The sequence below is a fragment of the Crocodylus porosus genome, unplaced genomic scaffold, assembly GCF_001723895.1.
Source record: "Crocodylus porosus isolate Cpor-Errol unplaced genomic scaffold, CroPor_comp1, whole genome shotgun sequence".
Taxonomy (NCBI): Eukaryota; Metazoa; Chordata; order Crocodylia; family Crocodylidae; genus Crocodylus; species Crocodylus porosus.
The window spans coordinates 21,013,147-21,031,196 of record NW_017728949.1 but is presented as its reverse complement, the minus strand read 5'-3'; the positions used below and the strand labels follow the sequence as shown (position 1 = coordinate 21,031,196).

The window sequence follows — 18,050 nt, the reverse complement described above, 5'->3', positions numbered from 1 at the left end:
GGAAGCTTGCATGGGGCAGCCACCACTACCTACCACCCTGTGCTGTTGCTGCTCCGCATGTAGCCACCGCTACCTCCTGCTCCACATCCAGCTGCCAGGAGTGCACTTATTGAAAAAGGTTGAAAACCCCTGATATAATATATAACACTTTATAATATGGATATTTTCTTTGGAAGAAGACAATTGGTCAAGAAATAGTTTTTTGGTCTCATCCAACAAAAGATTTCCAGCAGCACAGTGCTACCTAGCAGTACAGACTGGAAAGGCAAGTACCATCTCCTGATTTAACAGTATTATAAATGCAGTTCTTAGAGGATCCTTGGAAGCCGCCCTCTCCAAATACAACCTGGCTTACCTCTACTGAGCCAATAAAATCTGAAGAAATTACTAAAAAAAAAAAGACCATAACAAGAAAGCAACAAAAGTGGTGTGATAACTCCAGCAAGAGATCAAAGGAAAGATATCATAATATTATCTATTATTCTTACCAGTGAGTGGTACTGTTGCTGAAGTAATAGATGGCAGAAAGATCCCTGGCACTGGCTTTGGCACTGGACATGTCCTTTCCTTCAAAAAGGATTGTTGCACTTGAAAAGTTATACCTCCTTCTTCTTCTTCCTGATCATCCTCTTCCAAGTCAGAGATATGGTAGACAACATCCTCAGGCAGTAGAGTGAAGCCTTTTGTGACAACACCTGGCCGTGGGTCAAGGATGGTGCCCAAGTTGGGTTGAGCAAGTTGCTGCCAGTGAAACAAGGTCTGAGATCCTAATGAGTCAAAAAAACCCCAAACAAACCAGTCTGAAGCAGTCTCTTATCACTATGCCATAAAGAGTATTTGAAATATACTGCCAAAACTACCTGGCCAACTACTGCTGCTATCATGAAATACAAGGGGAATTAGGTGGATAAAAGAATTAAAACAGGAAATATCAAATACTAGAACAAACCTGCCATTGCACTTGGGTCGTCTGAGCTAGTTAGGTGGAAACCTTTTAGCAGGTGTCTGCCTTAAGGAAAAAAACTTATTCTCCAAGTGCTTCTGATTCTGCAGTGCAAAAAGTCAACACCCAGATGCAAAAACATCAATGTGCAGAGAAACTCTGATTTAATTGTTAAATGCAGCCATTTCTCTACAAGTCCAGCTCTGTGAACATCATCATTTGCTGGAGACCGAATGTAAATCATTCTCTTACCTTCAAGAGGTTTCACGATTTGTAGTTTCTCTGGCACAAACATACGGAAGCTGCTACAGCTCCCAGAAAAGTCCATGAGTTCTGAGTTTGTCCCCAGGGAAAGGGAACTCTCTGTTGGTGTGCTGCAACCGCTACTCTCTTCTTTCTGGTTAACCAGTGAACGCATCTTGCGCTGCCATTCCTCCTCAAAGAACTGCTTTTCACTCAGGTAGTTCTGCCGACGAAGGGAGAGTCTATGCAGAGCTGTAGTTAAATCATTATCTGCTGTGGTTCCAGGCTGGCCCAGTTTTGAGGTATCCCTGTGGGGAACATGAAATTAGGCAAGGGAATTAAGACAAATGTGCTCATTACTAAAGGACAGTATTCCCCTTCCGTATAACAGAGGTACTGGTTAGATTTAAATTTTGGAGTCAGAATGATAATTCCAATGTGTGTGTTAGCACAGATAATCTAAAATTATATCATCCTTTTCCTTACTAAAATTATATCATCCTTTTCCTTACTTCGCGATTTCCTCTGAACTGCTCCTTCTGGCCAGCTGTACCTTGCTCTCTGACTGATGTAAGCCAGATTGAAAGGGCTTTGCTGTCATAACAACGCTTGAACGATTAGATCCTGGGATCGGTAGTGGGGCAGGAAAGGAGAAAGAGCGACCACGTGTGACATTAGCAACTTTGACAGTATCAAATACCCGCTTTTGCTGAACCCTGAAAGATAGAAAATACACATGCGTAACAATTTTTACATCTACACAACACTGAACTGACCAATCACCAATAGTATTACTTTCTAAAGCAATTTTGGGAAGGTTACAACACTCAGTTTTAGGCAACAGTTTATTAAAAGACTTATGTGAATGTGGTAGATGAGGGTCAGCAACCTTTCAGCAACAGCAGGCTGAATTAACAAAGCTTGGTTCTAAGTTGGGCCACCACCTATTGCTGCCAAGTTCCCACACTAGTACCATCTCAGCTTGGTGCACTGGATAAACTTTTCTGTAACCCGTATTTGTGGACCACAGTTTACAAAAGCTGCTGACCCTTGTAGTAGGAGCCTCCCATAGAGATGCAAATACCAGAAAGGCAGTAGAACCTGCCTGTAGCTGAAGAGATTATTAGGAGGGATGTACTCCTGTCAAAGACTGCAATTTCCACCTTGTATGAACTTGAAGGAATGATAGATTGTGATATTTGTATCACCCTGGAACCTCCAAGATCAAGAACATTTTAAGAGCTTAAACCTATAGTCCCTACATATGGAAACAGGCCTCCAAGGTATTGAAAACTGGTATTCATCTTTCAGCTCTAGTTTCCCCTCTGTACAATATAGAGTAAGGATGAAACCAAGTACAATATAGAAGCTATTTTATAAGCCTTCAAAAGTTAAATATAAAAAAATATTCTTTCAGTGAACTTTTTAATGCTCCCATAAAACTCCATAGTAAAGCTACGTATTTTACCTCTATGAAAATATACAGAATTGTTTAAAAGTGTCCAATGCTTGAAGGTTATTTTCTATTAGTGATATTGACTTTTTGTTCAAGGAGGAATATCCAGGTTTATCCTCTCCTAACAAACTCTTGCACCCCATTTACAGACTTACAACACCTGGTATTGGCACATGTACATCCTGTTTTGTTCCATGTGAAGCAGAATGCTCAACTTACTTTTGTTTAGAAAGGGCAGATTCTTCATCCACATTCAGCTCCTTACGCATTGTCCCCTCAATCTCTGCTGCAAGAGATTCCTGAAGAGGAGAGGAAAGAAAGAAGGGGTTAAGGGGAGGGACAGCCAAAAGGGTTCTGAGCAATTTTGGAACTAAACATACTTTTAAAAAAGCTCTATTATCATCCATACATTACTAACTGATATTAGTACAAGATATACACTGTATAGCTGTAACAGCAAACCTGCATAGTAAAATTCAGGTTATCAGCTAAAAATGATTGTATTGGGGTAACCCACTGGTTCCATTAACAACAACACTGATGGTGTAACTGTTAAGTGTTGTGACTGTTTGTGGGAAGGGTTTACTGGTGTAGCAATATCCCTGCAAGAGAATAAACCCTTAAATCAACATTAGGCTCAGGGTTTTTTCACTGCTACTTCACTACAGAATAAATATTGCTGTTAAAAATGGCAGCATTTTCCCATACATCATCTTGTGTGGAATTACTGTGATCAGCCATTTCCTGAGAGCAACCATATAAAAGTACATTCCCCCAGGTTTCACTGGAACGTCTCAGTATAGCACGCTAGCAATTTTAATCACTGGAAAATAGCTAGATGCAGAGAAGTCCGGTTCATAAAATACTTGTTAAAAAATTAAAATCCTGTAAAGAATTATCATGGCATCATAATCAGTCTGGTACAAAACTTAGCTAAATTTATGCAGAGAGATGGTAAGGGAGTGAGGAAAGAAAAGGTTGCATCAATGCACGTGAAACCAAATCAGCAACGGGAATGTAGGAGACAAAGAAGGACATTTTAAAAGCCATTATACAGTGAATGAATGACTCGCGATGTGTATATGCTAAAGATAATTTCAGATTTTAGAAGAGCTGAAAAGTCATTAGATTGAATTAATCCTTTTGCCACCTAAAGGATAGTTTCTCTTGCAGTTCTAATAACAAAAATATGCAATTGTGGTTTGGTCCTTGTAGTTTCATATTACCAAGAACTGTTGTTACAGCCTTATGCCGCATCAGTATGACTACACAATGCAAGAAGAAACCCCTGGATTATTACCACAGGAAATGTTCCGCATGAGTGGGGTCGGCAAAGAGAAGCAGAGCTGGCTTTACTGCGCAGATACTTTACTTCTTCTTGCGATTCATGCAACATCCCCAGACACTCCGCATTCCGATCTTGTAACTCATGCAACTTTAACAGGAAACAAAAGTTATCAATATATCCAACAACACCTTACAGTCAAGAGAAGCAAGGCCATTACTACAATGACAACCCGCATTTACCCATCAGAAATCTATATAATTAAGAATTATTGCAACCCAGTATTTTTTCACACAAAGTAGAATACAGAAACAAGTGATCTGCAACCCTGTCAAGGTACTTTAGGAATACTGACATGTATGTGATAACTACATGAGTGTGACATCAGAACGATTGGACTGAGTTATTAAAAAATAATCTGTTCTCTTGCCTTCATTTGGCTCTGTCCACACTAGGATCTAACACAAACCCCCTTTTCTCTCTTCATTTCTTTTTTTCTCTCCCCCTATTTTAAAAAATAAATAAGTCTCCAATACCTCTGCTGTAAGCTGCCTCTGGGCATCTTTAGAAGCTTGCAGGTGAAGCTTCAGTTCTTCTTTTTCAATTACATGCTAAAGCAGAAGGGAAAAAAAAAGAAAAAACCCAAGGGTGTTCATATTTTCTCTTTTCCTTCTAGTGAGCGAGTTGAGTTTCATCTGAAATAACCATCCTCTTAAAGCTGTAACGTCTATCCTGTTACCCTGTCCATACTGTATGTACACACCTCTTTGAGTTTATGTTGAAGATCAACAATCTGAGACAAAAGGGATGAGATCTCTTCCTGGTAGCGAACCAACTCCTCACTCTTTTCCGATAACTCCTCTGTCATTCTAGCAATATGAACATTTGTTTCTCCTAAAACACAGAACAATAAGTCTTCAGAATGCCACATTCCTAGAAACACCAAAAACAGAAATTCCCCAGCAAAAAAAAGTGAACATATAAGCTTCAAAGGGAAAGTAATTCTGACAGAACCAACTCAGGCCTTAGATCAAGCACAGGATAGGACACTTGTGAAAACTTAAGAAACTTAAATATGCTGGATGACCCCTTACACCCAGTGCTGACATCCCACTGGTACATTGGTACCTAACAGTTCTGCAGGGATCACCATATCTACAATAAGTTGTTAGTTTTTTCTAAATGACATAACTACTCACACAAGTCCACTTTGCTGTTTTAATAACTAGAATAAAGCATTAAACAACAATTAAGTAAAAACACTTTGAAAATACATGTTATTAAAATGAATTTTGGTAAATATTACTGGTCTCGACATGCTGCAGGGGAGAAACAGGTGTCCAAGACTCAGTGATACACAATCCCATGTAGCTCAACCACTTATCCAGATATGGATATAAGAGTAGAGGAATCATGAGCCATCTTAAGGCATATAAGACCAAGAAGGGGAAAGATGTACAAGTAGCCCCCATCATAGGGATGATTTTAGTGCATATAAAAGGTTCCTAGCATCAGATTTATGATTCTGTTTTTGGAAAGTTAAGGATGATGTATTAATAGATCTAAGCCATTGGAAATTAGCTTAACGTCTAGAGTTAGGATTCAAAATAATGTGGTAGGAAAGAGTGAAAATTCTTCCCCTCCTGAAACACTTTTTCTGTGTCGTCTATATTGATTATAAATTCTTTGAGAATAAAATCATTTTATGAGTCTAAAGTTCCCAGCACGCCTTTGTGAACTATAAAACTAGACAAACAAACAAATACATTCCTCTTACTGGTGGTACAGTGGAAAGGTTATGCAAGACAACTTCCTCTCACTGAAAACTTCAAGGAGGATGCAATAAAGCAAGTAAGCACTCAAACAGGCACTGATCCAGAGTATTGTACTGTTATACAGAATAAAATGCAAATCAACAAGTTTTTTATGGTGATTACGTGGAATAAAATAAATCTCATAAGATAAGTACTTGTTTGTAGTGCATAGGCAAGGAGGCACGCACCACATCAGTACAAGTAAAAGTTAAAACCCACTAGATTACACAAAACAGCAAAGACATCAAATATGTTCTCTTGTATTCCACGCCCTATGTGCACATCTGTGTAAGGTAGTTATACTTGCAGATAGGTAACCTACAAAGAATAAAGGCATTACTGTTATAGACAGAGATTTTATTGCAGCTGCTGCTGCTTTTAAGTCTACTATGCATTTACGTAATGGGAGCTATGCTTATGGATCCAGGATGTTTAGAATGGGTACCCAAGAGACCATGTACTGATCAACTGAACACTATCAAAAACAGATGTAAAATCCACTATTCAGAATGACAAATGTGACAGTCTCAGACATCACCTTAACAGCTTCTATGAGCATTATTAGGCTTAGCTCTCTTTTTAAGATCACAGATGTCCGACAGGCATTCAGTCCATACTGAATACACACATTTTTATTTTTTGACACAATTCTGTCATGGTGAAGACTGTAGAAATAAATGTCCCCAACTCAAATACCATCCCGAATGGGCCAAAACAGCAAGACTCAAAACATTATTAAATAGCAACTTCTGAAAATAATTTCTAAACTTGAAGACCGTAAATATACACATAGATTTATCTATGTGTGAGCATATAAATACATTTTTGTATACTGCTAGATCTCTAGAAGTACTGTAGAAACTGGGGAGAGGTGTTTGCTTCTGTTAGGAGATACAACCTGGATACTCACGGAGCTCTTTAACACAGTCGCTGACTAGCTGCTGCTCCTTTTCTTCATATGTAATAGTTTCTGTCTTTAAATGGCAAGCCTTCAAGAAAATTATAGAGATTTAAACTTACAGATCATGCTTGCACCTGAAATAATTTACTATTACAAAGATTATTGCAATTAAAAGTTTTCTACCTTATTTTTCTTGTGCGACTAACATTAGCTGAGTTTGTTTTACTAAAGCCAGGTTTCCTTACCCATGTGCATCTTGCACACAAAAGTAGAAGAGTGGCTATTTAAAAATAATGGGCAAGTTGTTGTCAAAAGGCACGAACCATGTTAGGGGAATTTAGGAATAAATGCAGCAGTTACAGCTAGGCTACTTGAGAATTAACTACCCATACAAATATTTTTCTAAGAAGGAACCCTTAGTCTGCCAACCGAATGGTAAGTTACCTATACCTACAAAAGCCACATAAGCCTTCAAATGCTCACAAAATAGGCAAGAATATTTCCCTCTGTCCCTCCAATCCTTCATCTGCCTCGTCATTTAGACTGCAAGCTCTCTCGGCCAACAATTTTCTCCTGCTACAGAATTTATACAGCATGGGATCTCCCTTTTCACTTGTGGTATCCTAGGTGCTTTCAGATAAATATAAAATCATCAACCATGACCTCTTTTTACCCAATAACCTTTCATTTGGTGCAATTTGCTGGTAATTGGTGATGACTTAATCAGAAAGGGAACAGCTGGCAAAATAATGCTAAGGGGCAACCAGCATGGGTTCATAGCTGGCAGATCCTGCCTGACTAACCTGGTTTCTTTTTATGACTGGGTCACAAAATGCTTGGATGAAGGAATATAGGTAGATCGTTATTTACTTTGATTTTAAAAGGCCTTTGACATAGTGTCGCACCCAATTCTTATAAATAAACTAAACAGTAGCAATGTGCACCCTGTCCAAGTTCGCAGATGACACCAAACTATGGGGGGAGGTAAACAAACTAGAGGGCAGGGAGCGAACCCCGGCAGACTTGGACAGGCTGGGGAAGTGGCCGGAACAGAATAGGATGCAGTTTCACAAAGCTAAGTGTCACGTGCTGCACCTGGGGAGGAAGAATCCTCAAGGTACCACTCTAAGCAGCACAACTGCAGAAAGGGATCCTGGAGTTGTAATAGACTCCAAAATGAACATGAGTCACCAGTGTGAGGAGGTAATAAGTAAAGCTAACTGCACCCTTTCTTGCATAAGCAGGTGCATCATAAACAGGTCTAGGGAGGTGATACTTCCCCTCTATGCAGCACTGATCAGGCCATAGCTGGACACAGTGAGCCTCAGTTAAAGGGCCCTTCTGTACTGACAGGGCAAGAATTCTTTTTTTTTTTCCTTCCTTTTTATTGTAGATGGGGGCTGGGAAAAAACCCCATTAAGGTTGTCTGACACTCACTGTGAATTAGTTATTTCATCAAACTTTAGCTACTTAGGTTGCAATTTTCCATGTTGGATGTCTGCCTCTGGTTGAATTTTTTTGGAATAGTTTCTGCCAAAAAATGGTTTAGTGGCTTTACAAAAAACAGGCTAGAGAAAAATATTATTTTGCTCACTGTGTCCAGCAAAATATTATTTTGCTCATTGTGTCCAGTTTTGGGTGCCACACTTCAGGAGGGATGTAGATAACCTAGAAAGGGTTCATAGGAGGGCTCCCGTCTACTTAAAGGCCTACAGAAAAAACCCTACAAAGACCGATTGAGGGACCTGAATCTCTTCAGCCAAGACAAAAGAAGGCTGAGGGGTTATTTTGTGGCCATCTGCAAACTCATCAGGGGGGCAGCAGGAAATAAGGGATATGATGTTTACCAGGGCACCCATTGGGGTAACTAGAAACAGTCACTATAAGCTGAAGGACAGCAAATTTAGACTGGACATTTGGAAAAAATTATTTACAGTGAGGGTTGCCAAAATATGGAATATATTTCCAAGGGAGGTGGTGCTGTCCCCTTCCTTGGAGGTAATTAAGAGGAGATGGGACAAACACCTGGCTGGGGTCATCTGACCCCAGCACTCATTTCTGCCCAGGGCAGGGGCACAGACTATGATCTAACAGGTCTCTTCCAACCCTAAAATCTACGAAATCTATGAAAGTTCAGTGACTGGTTTTAAAAATTTATTCCAGTGAAAAGAACTGCAGATAAACGCACTTTAAATAGCTCTTGACAGTTTGTATGCAATTAAGCCAATCAACCCGTTTTATATGCCTGCTGCTATTTAATACAAACAACGGGAGTCACGTAACAAACCACAATAAAGCCATAACACAACCTCAGTTAAAGGGCCCTTCCATACTGGCAGGGCAAGAATTCTTTTTTTTTTTTCTCCTTCTTTTTATTGTAGATGGGGGCTGGGAAAAAACCCGTTAAGGTTGTCTGACACTCACTGTGAGTTAGTTATTTCATCAAACTTTAGCCACTTAGGTTGCAATTTTCCATGTTGGATGTCTGCCTCTGGTTGAATTTTTTTGGAATAATTTCTGCCCAAAAAATGGTTTAGTGGCTTTAGAAAAAACAGGCTAGAGAAAAATATTATTTTGTTCACTAAAAAAATCCTGATCATGTTTTCTTGGAGAAGCTTTGGAGCAGAAAGATCACCACAGAGGCATATCCTATACAAAAGACTTCTAAGAAAATCTGCCCAAATCTGTCCAATTTATAAGTCACTGAATAATCTCAGTTTGCATATGCTCTGTACAGATACATAGTGCTTATTTGTAATTCCCAGTAGATTCTTGTCCAGGGTGGGAATGCTCCAGCTCAGTATTAAGAAAGACTTTCCTCCAGTTGCAGCTGTGGACTGCTGCAGAACATGCAGGATACTTAAGCGTAAGTGCAGGAAGTGGATCTCTCCAATGTTTTCACCCGCAACCTGCTGGATCAGAGTACACAAAGAAAGAAAATACCTGCTACAAGTGGTGAGTGCAAATGGACCATCTTGAGAGGTAAGGGAAGCAGACTGGGATGAAGTTTGGAGGATGGGTGGAGGGGCATTGGGAATGGGAAGTTTGAAAAAGAGGAACTGGAACTAGCTGCTCTCAGATTTGTACCGATGACACTGGGGTCACTGCCTATGAACCTCAGGTCTTGCAGCAGTACACACCCATGAATTATGGGTGCCAGATAAGTTAGAGCAGGGAACAGTCACAATCAGAAAGAAAACACCTCTATAGCTTTGAAGCCTGATGAACCATTTTCCCCACAACCACAGGCTGTTGCTCTTTTCCCATCTAATTTTTATTCAAGAAAACCAGTTGAGGAGGAGGATTGAAAAAAAATGGGAAGGATGTGGCTAAAAAGCGGAAAAAGCTCTGTATTCCAATATACCCACTCTACCTCCAAATTACAGCTTGCATCACAGCAATATTTTAGTGCCAAAACAGCTGCTGTAACATGCAACTTAAGCCTAACACTGACTGAGGCTTTTTATAGGCTCTAAAGTGTTTTTAAATCCAGGGTTTGAGGCAATTTGGTATTTTAGAAGTCATGCTACATACTTCCAAACCTGAGATATGAAAGTTCCATTTCCCTGAGCTACTCAGAATCACTTGACAAAAAACCAAATGTCTGACACAGACCTTTAAACTGTGAGGCATCTCACAGGAATGAGCAACCCACATAGCAGGTGGGAGAACTTTAAGGAACGATTTAATTTTGATTCCTCTTTTCAACATTATCTGCATCTATAGATCTATAGATCTTATTTAGCCTATAAAGGTGCATCTCCACCCCGTCTTTCAACATTTTTAATGCCAAGCAATAAGAGCAGTAGAGCTGTACAGCACTAATTACTGTATATATACAAATGAATGGAGTCCCTTACAGTGAGGCACTGTTGATAGTTTTGTAGACAACTCTGGTTGCAGTGCTCTGCAGTCACATATGGCAGAAAAACGCTCAAGCCCATCAGAAGCTTTTGCACTACAGACAGTGATAACTCTCATGATGGAAGGCTATAATGGAGCACACAAAACTGTGTAACCCTTAAATAGGTTAATCATAAATAAAAGTATTATCTGTACATCTTATTTCCTGTAGCCCTTATATTTTGGTTCCACAAACACCATCATTCATTAAGAGTTTCGTTAAACTCTAGTTACAGACCTCATAAAAACATACTATTTATATCTACAGATTAGATCTGTGCGTTTGATTTGAAACACAAATGGTCTTATTTAAATTCATAGTGCTACTCTGTGCACATGGAGTTTAAAAGATTGGGCTCTTAGCTTATAAACTCCTCATCTAGAGGACAAGCTGATAAGCTGTAACTTTTTAATCATGTTGGCTCATTTGTATCATCAAAAAAGTATACCACAACTTGAATATGGGTTTAGATAATTATGCACCATGCAAATCATAAGGCCTAGGTAATTTTAGGTAGATGACTAAATGTGAACTTATTTAATATCATATGCCATAAGGACACTGTGGTGCAGTTGGATGAAGCCACTCTACAAGCTGGGTATTATGAACTTTGAAGACAACTATGGACAAAGAGAGAAGTCTGAAGACAGCAGAGCTAGAGTCTACGTCTATAATTAGGTGCAGAGATCACTCATAATCCTATATTTTTACGACATGAAACGAACAGTTTGCTGTATACAGTAGAAGTTATGCATACCTTTGATCGGAGAGCTAGGTTCTCCTCCTCCAGTTCCCTGAGTTTATCCTGCAAAATATCCAGCTGCAAGAGACCATGTGACACACTGAAGGACTCATTGAACCGAAGTGGTGTTGAGCAACTGGAGTCCGTCTCACTTTCCTCAGAAGCAATTGAGACGATACGAAGCAATTCATCTTTCTTTGATAGTTCATGTTGCAACTGGTTAACCTATGTTCAGGAAATGCATTTGTTTACAAAAAGATTCAGGTTCCAAATGCTTCAGTTCAGTTTAAACTGTGGTAACCCCCTGCAAACTGTGCCCAGCACATTTATTTATTTAACACTGGAAGCTCAGATTCTGTTTAGTCTTGAAAACTGACTGCTATAGAACTAGTTAAACTATTTTTAAAGATGTCTGAAACAGACCATGCAAGAGGAGACAATGAAACCCATTTTACAGTAAAATTGAGTACAATTAGTTTTTCTCATTATTGATACCTTGAAAGGCAAACTGCACCTGAAAGGCATTATCTGTCTGTCAGGAAAAGAGGGGTGGAGGGTTCTGCCTTTGAAAAAATGTATTTGATGCAATGTATAAAAGTCAAGGAGAAAAGAAAACAAAAGATGCTCAGATGCTGAAAGTTAAGTGTGCTTTACTTTGCAAATCTAAGTGCTGATGCAAGTACACAAACCCACTTATGGTCTGGCCAGGTGTGAACTCACATTTTATATCAGCATGCTAGTTTACATGTGCAAGCATTTAACTGAAAAAAATCTAGATTTGGAATGCACTTGTCATGGAAACAAGAGGGAAACTTTATAGTTGACAGGCTGCCAACATAATTTCATACTTTATTAGTTTCTCTAAAATGGCAACAAAGGTAAAATCAATTTGAACAAAGCAGGGGGAAAAAGGTAACAATGCTGAATAAGAAAAAGAGGTGGATTTGTGCTCAAAACCTAATAAAGTGAGACTCTAGAACAGAACCCAGGCCTCATGTCAGGCTTCTTATGCAAGGTAAAGCAGATCAGTTCATCTCTGTGGCCATTTCCTCACTTGTAAAATGGTGATAGTGCCTCAAAAGAATCAGAAGCTGAATTCTTTGTTCAAAGTTCAGTAAACTCCTTGGATTTATGCATAATAAGGCCAGGACGTTAGATCAGATTATCTGAAATCGTCCCCCTCCTGAAAGCACAATTTTATTCAGAACAACACCAAGCTACCCTCAGGTTCCCTTCACTGACTGCACTATTCAATTCTCATAGATATTCACTGGAATAATGCACCTAATAATTAGAATACATTCAAATGCAAATTTTAATCTATCTTTAGAATAGGTGCAGTTACCTGCCTCTATTGTAATAAAAACCCTTCTGCCTCATCTACTAAAACAGACGTCCCTCATCTTGCCATGTTAAAAAAAGGTCACTCACTTGGTCTAAGGTTTGTCCTAGCTGCTCTTCTAATGCTTCGTTCTGTTCTGTCAGGAGATTGTTCCGCTTAAGAAGAGCTTGTCCAATCCGGGCTGCGAGCTCCAGGTCCCGATCCCTCTGCTCACAAAGAGAAGCGTTTTTGTTTTTAAAGACTACATTTAGAATGTAGCCAAATTAAACTTTCTTCAATATATTATCTAGCTCTTGATATCCTGCAATCCATTTTAAACAGTAAACTGTTAAAGCAAATGGTTCTCAACACTTTACTATTTGAGATGTAGATCACAATAGTGGCCCCGTTTCAGCCATTTGGACAGCCCTAAGTCACGGACACAAAGGAAAACTGATTATACGGCTAGACTTCTTATTTTGGGGTAAGTGGCTTGATTGGGGTGGTACAAGTTCTGTTGAAGGACCATTTTGAGAAACTGTATGCAACCTTTTGCAGTGCCATTTCCACTAGAACAGACTGTTGTACTGCAAAGAAACAGTGGTGCTGGGAGGAGGGGGAAAGATAGGGCAGAGCAGAGGTAGCAGAAAGATGGGAGGCAAATCCTCTGCTTCCTCCCTTTCATCAACTCCCAACAAGGTGTGAAAGATTCTCCTAAAATGTTTTTTCTTCTCAGCTGGTACTGCCTACTAAGTACCCTCTTACAACCCACTTGTGTGTCAGACCCCATTGTCTGGATAGTGTTATGCTATTTTAAGTGAGATCTAAGAGATACTAGGCATTTACTTTTCTCTCTCACATGCAGACAGCTGAATTAGTTTTTTGTAATTTTTGAAAGAGAAGTTGCATCCATATAGGCTACCACCAGAATACAAACAAACAGAAAAATAAGTGAGGATTACTGTACCTCAGCTAACAGATGTTTAAGCAGGTCAACATCACTGTATGTTTTTGTTATCTGCTCTTCGTTGTCTGTGCCCAGAACTGAAAGGGAAAATAAAAATACTTAAAAGATTAATTGTCAGAAAACAAGGGGGCTAGCTTTAAATCTCAAATGGGAGATGGCCAATCCTCTCAAATATTCTTATACTGAATAAAAGCTAGGTCAAGAGGCTACAAATATCTTAGAAAGCACCAGAGGAAGTTATTTGGGGTCTGATTTAGGGAGGTGCCAAGCACCCACAACCTTCACTGAGGTTATCTGGTATTGAAGGTACCAAACCTAAATAAGGAAAGAGTTTCCTCCAGGGATCAAATTTCTGAATGAAACTAAATTATGGCAGATCTGGACTAGAGGGAGGAGAAAGCAGGAGTCTTGAATACCAACACATAGCTGAAATATCTGCAGATACTGCCTCTGAAATGCAATGGAGTTGTGATAGTTGCAAGCAAGAAAGAAAACCCATAAAGCATTAAGACTGAGTATGTTTGCAGGAATTTGCATTATGCCGACATGAAACGAGACAAAAATATCTATTTGCACTTCAAAGTGCCCTAGCACAAACTACTTGTGGTGGTAACTCAAAAGGCATTTGCCCCTTAATATGCTTTTAGTATTTATTATTTTCATAGTTCTTAACAGTACCCAAGAGTAAATACATTGTTAGAATATTTTAAAAAACCCAACAAAGGTTAAGTTGGGAAGAAATCCAACTGACCAGATAGGAATTAATTACGATTAAAGCTTAATAATCAAAACCATGAGGTACCAACCCCTACCATTTCCTGGCTTTTCAAGAAAAAGACAGGAGGGTTTCTCTTCCATCAAATTACCTTGTGAAAATGTGTGAGGTCCAGCTAAAGAGGAGGGGGGAAGTTCGGGAAGAGCTAGGACAAGAAGAAAAGGAAGACAGGAGAAAGTGCACAAGGGAGGAAAAGAATTAGAATATAAGACTGCCAACAGCGTATCTCCATTATTCAATTACTTTAGTGGATGCATGCATACAATGCTTATAATTTAAAGAAAGAAATTTCACAGTACTACAAATGGTCTAGCAACAGATCTTACAAAAACGAATCAATCATTTTAATATGCTATACATAAACCCAGCTCTCCACACAGTTGACTTAAGTTACTAAGACAGTGCAAGAAGCGTATGATGGAAAACAAGTATTTCCTTGTGCAGTCCAATGCCATTCAGTCTCAATGTTCACTACATGGACATACATTCAGGTGGACTTGGGATTTTTACCCTACTCGCAAATATTAGTAGCCTGATAAAAGAAAAGTTATGGGGAAGACAACATCTCTGTTTTGCGCCAGCCCCATTATTTCCAGACTGTCACACAGTCTATAACACTTTATAGGTGCACACATGCTCCCTTCACTCACCTTGTAGAGTACAAGCTGCAAGCAACTCTTCAATTTGATTAATGTCATTGTTATCTACTGCTCTGTCTTGGTCCGTCATGTGTGGAGTAGTTGTAAAGATGTTTTGCAGTCAAGGATTGCTGACCTACCATTTACTACTGCAGCAGAGTATCCCTGCATCTCACCAAGAAGCACGACTGGGTGCTCCATTCTGTTACAAACATTCTTTCAAGCAACAGTTGCCAAAAGAGGAGGAGGAGCTGAACAGCAATAATCTAAGGACGCTCCCTAGATTAATGTATAACGTGAGACATTATAGCTCTGTTTTGATTCTGGGACACTATCTCAAATACCATCCAGGTCACAATCATTCCCTTATATTTACTTTGCTCTTGGTTAGTGTGCTCTTTGGGTGGAGGTCTAGAAACTACTAATAAATATCTTTAGTCCTGGCACATAAAAGGCAAAAAGATAGATATTTACTGTGAAATAGTACGTTGTACCCAAACACAAAAAGTCAGCCTCTGTTACGCCATTTTCTTTTAGCTACTTGTGAGAAGTAATTCGACTTTCTTGATGGAAATGCATTCCTTACTCTGCTCCTAACTCAAAGTTTTTAAACATTCTCCTACTTGCACATTCAAACCTTTTCAATCAATTACAATAGCAACTTCTCCAGAAAGCTTTTTAACTGGCCTATCATCTCTCAAAAGCAGTCAGTTTTACTACTAGGACTGACAGGAATATAAACAATTGATCGCTCCCATAGTTGCCTGCAATTTTCATGTGCTGGAGCAGACAGTAATAAATCAATGCTGATCCAGGCAGTCAGAGAGCAGTAGTGCTGGACGGGACCTCCACAAGTCATCTAGTCTAAACCCCTGCCTGAGGCAGGATCTTCTCTATCCAAACCATCCCATACAACCAAAATCTAAACTCTATATCAGATTATTTCTCAACCCTGACACAACATAGAACTAATCCCCCAACCTGCCCCAGGTAAACCATGGCAGCCAAAGTCCTGCTTTATAAAAATCCTGTCAATATACATGCAGGAGGTCCCAGGCAGGGGGCCATGGCCCCCACTGAAGGAGGAAGGGAAACCCCCCCAAGTGTCCATGCCAATCTAAGGATAGGGTAAAATTCCTTTCTGACCTCAAATATGGCAATCAGTCTGACTGAGCAGATAAGCAAGACCCTCTAACCAGGAACCTCTGGCTTTGCTCCTACCAACAGAATCTGCACACCCCAGATTAAGTCCCCAGCCTTAGTTGCAGCCAACACCCAGTGCTTTTGGGGACCTTAAAAACACCCTGACATATTACTAAATTTTTGACCTTCAGCATAACTTCTCACCACAAAAAATCTTCACAAACCTCTGAACATGAATGAAAAAGAATAGATCATGCTCAACATCTTGCAGCATCAAGTCACAAAACCACTGAACAAAACATCAATGAAAAGAGACCTTGGGGCTGAAGACTAACAATGAAGCCCTCACAATATAACAGCCAAGGAAATTTTGGTGAAGAGACAGTAAGGCAAACCCTTTTCCCCTATAAAAGGGCTAAGGAGCAACACCTCTGACTTTGGAAGCCTAAACATCTGGCCTGCGGGGCAAAAAGACTGAGCACCACTGGTCTATGATGAACAAAAGATGGACCCCTCCCACCAAAACAACAAATCAATCCCCCACCAAAACCCCCCCCACAAATAACCCAAAAACCCCAATTAGCATTATCGGTTAAATTGTTTCCATAAGCTATGAGGTTATCGATAAAACTTCAACAAAAAGTTTCCGTAAACCACTACAACTGTCATCTTGATAGCATCTCCTTATATTGTTTGAGCCAATTCCTTTACAAAGCACTTCGATTTTTATTTAAATAATTTTTTAAAGATAAAAGGCCAGTTATATGTTGCTTTCCTCATCTCTTCCCATTTTTGGAGAGACAGTCATTATTTTAAAGCAAATAGAATCAAACTGTGCAAGTACACTGCACTGCTATACTTTCATTTTGTTATTTGCACACCTATGGAACCATTGTTTCCTTATAGTTGAAGCCTAAATGGCTTCAACTACAATACAGGACATGACTCCACGACTCCTAGAGCATAACTGAAGGGCCTTTAACTAAACATACAGATTCCATGACTGTAAAAGTGAATGATGAATACTTCCACTAAACACAACTATAGTTTTGCTTGCATTGGCAATGTTTTGCAGCTTTCTAAAATCTTTCAATTACCTTATACGTATAAGTTCTTCATTTCAACTTGGGCAAAAACCTCTTCACTGCATGACCAGATACTCACACATGTAACGAAAGGTCTCCTCAGCATGAACTGGAGAGATGGTCTCAGGCACATGGGTAGGACAGGCTGGGGACTGGATCCAATCTTGGTTTTCATACAGATACAGAGAGTCCACTCGTAGCTTATACTCTGGTAACTGTTCTTCTAGCATGCTCACTAACTCTATTTCACGAACATCCTCACTGGAGCAGGCATCTAAAAGGTAAGCAGATAAAAACCCACAACAGGTTTGTGGAAAATTATTCTATGGTGGAAAAGTTGCACAAGGATAACTTCAATTTGCACTAGCAGCTTGTTATAGTATTTTCACATGCAATCAAGGGGCAGGCTGTCAAAAAACTAATTCAGCAGCAGCATTGGTTATATGAAGGGAAATTTATCAAGTAGAATTCTTATTTTCACTGGAGAACAAGGGGTGCACAAAGCCACTCTTTTAAAGGACTGTGGACTGCAAGGCAGAGTATATGCATGAAAATTCTATATTTGCAACCTCCTTATTCCCAGGGAGGTGGGAGTTCAAGAAGAGTGGTTGCTTCTCAAGGAAGCGATCCTCAATGAACAAGCTAAATCTATTCCAACACGGAAGAAAGGCAGCAAGAAGGCGCAGCAGCCCTCCTGGCTCTCCAGGGACCTAGCGGACGTCCTGTGGCTAAAAAGGAAAGCCTACAAAGGATGGAGGACAGGATTCACCTCCAAGGAGAATTATTCTGCACTGGTCTGGTCCTGCAGGGAGCAAACCAGGAAAGCCAAGGCT

The 18,050-nt window shown here is 39.7% G+C and overlaps 1 protein-coding gene across 6 annotated transcripts in view; it reads right to left on the bottom strand.

Annotated features, from left to right (window-relative positions):
* TRAK2 (trafficking kinesin protein 2) overlaps positions 1–18,050 on the bottom strand; it is a 41,006-nt gene that overhangs the window by 7,137 nt on the left and 15,819 nt on the right. For 3 of the 6 annotated variants that reach the window (XM_019553818.1, XM_019553819.1, XM_019553821.1), the window contains exons 3-15: positions 17,297–17,491; positions 14,443–14,496; positions 13,577–13,653; positions 12,720–12,836; positions 11,304–11,513; positions 6,640–6,730; positions 4,691–4,821; positions 4,464–4,538; positions 3,943–4,077; positions 2,862–2,941; positions 1,699–1,902; positions 1,196–1,494; positions 489–767 (exon numbers count right to left, since the gene is read on the bottom strand). In XM_019553818.1, the coding sequence (XP_019409363.1) occupies positions 489–767; positions 1,196–1,494; positions 1,699–1,902; positions 2,862–2,941; positions 3,943–4,077; positions 4,464–4,538; positions 4,691–4,821; positions 6,640–6,730; positions 11,304–11,513; positions 12,720–12,836; positions 13,577–13,653; positions 14,443–14,496; positions 17,297–17,491 (1,947 nt within the window). The remainder of the gene's footprint in view (positions 1–488; positions 768–1,195; positions 1,495–1,698; positions 1,903–2,861; positions 2,942–3,942; positions 4,078–4,463; positions 4,539–4,690; positions 4,822–6,639; positions 6,731–11,303; positions 11,514–12,719; positions 12,837–13,576; positions 13,654–14,442; positions 14,497–17,296; positions 17,492–18,050) is intronic. The other 3 variants (XM_019553822.1, XM_019553823.1, XM_019553824.1) reach the window with 3 other exon arrangements.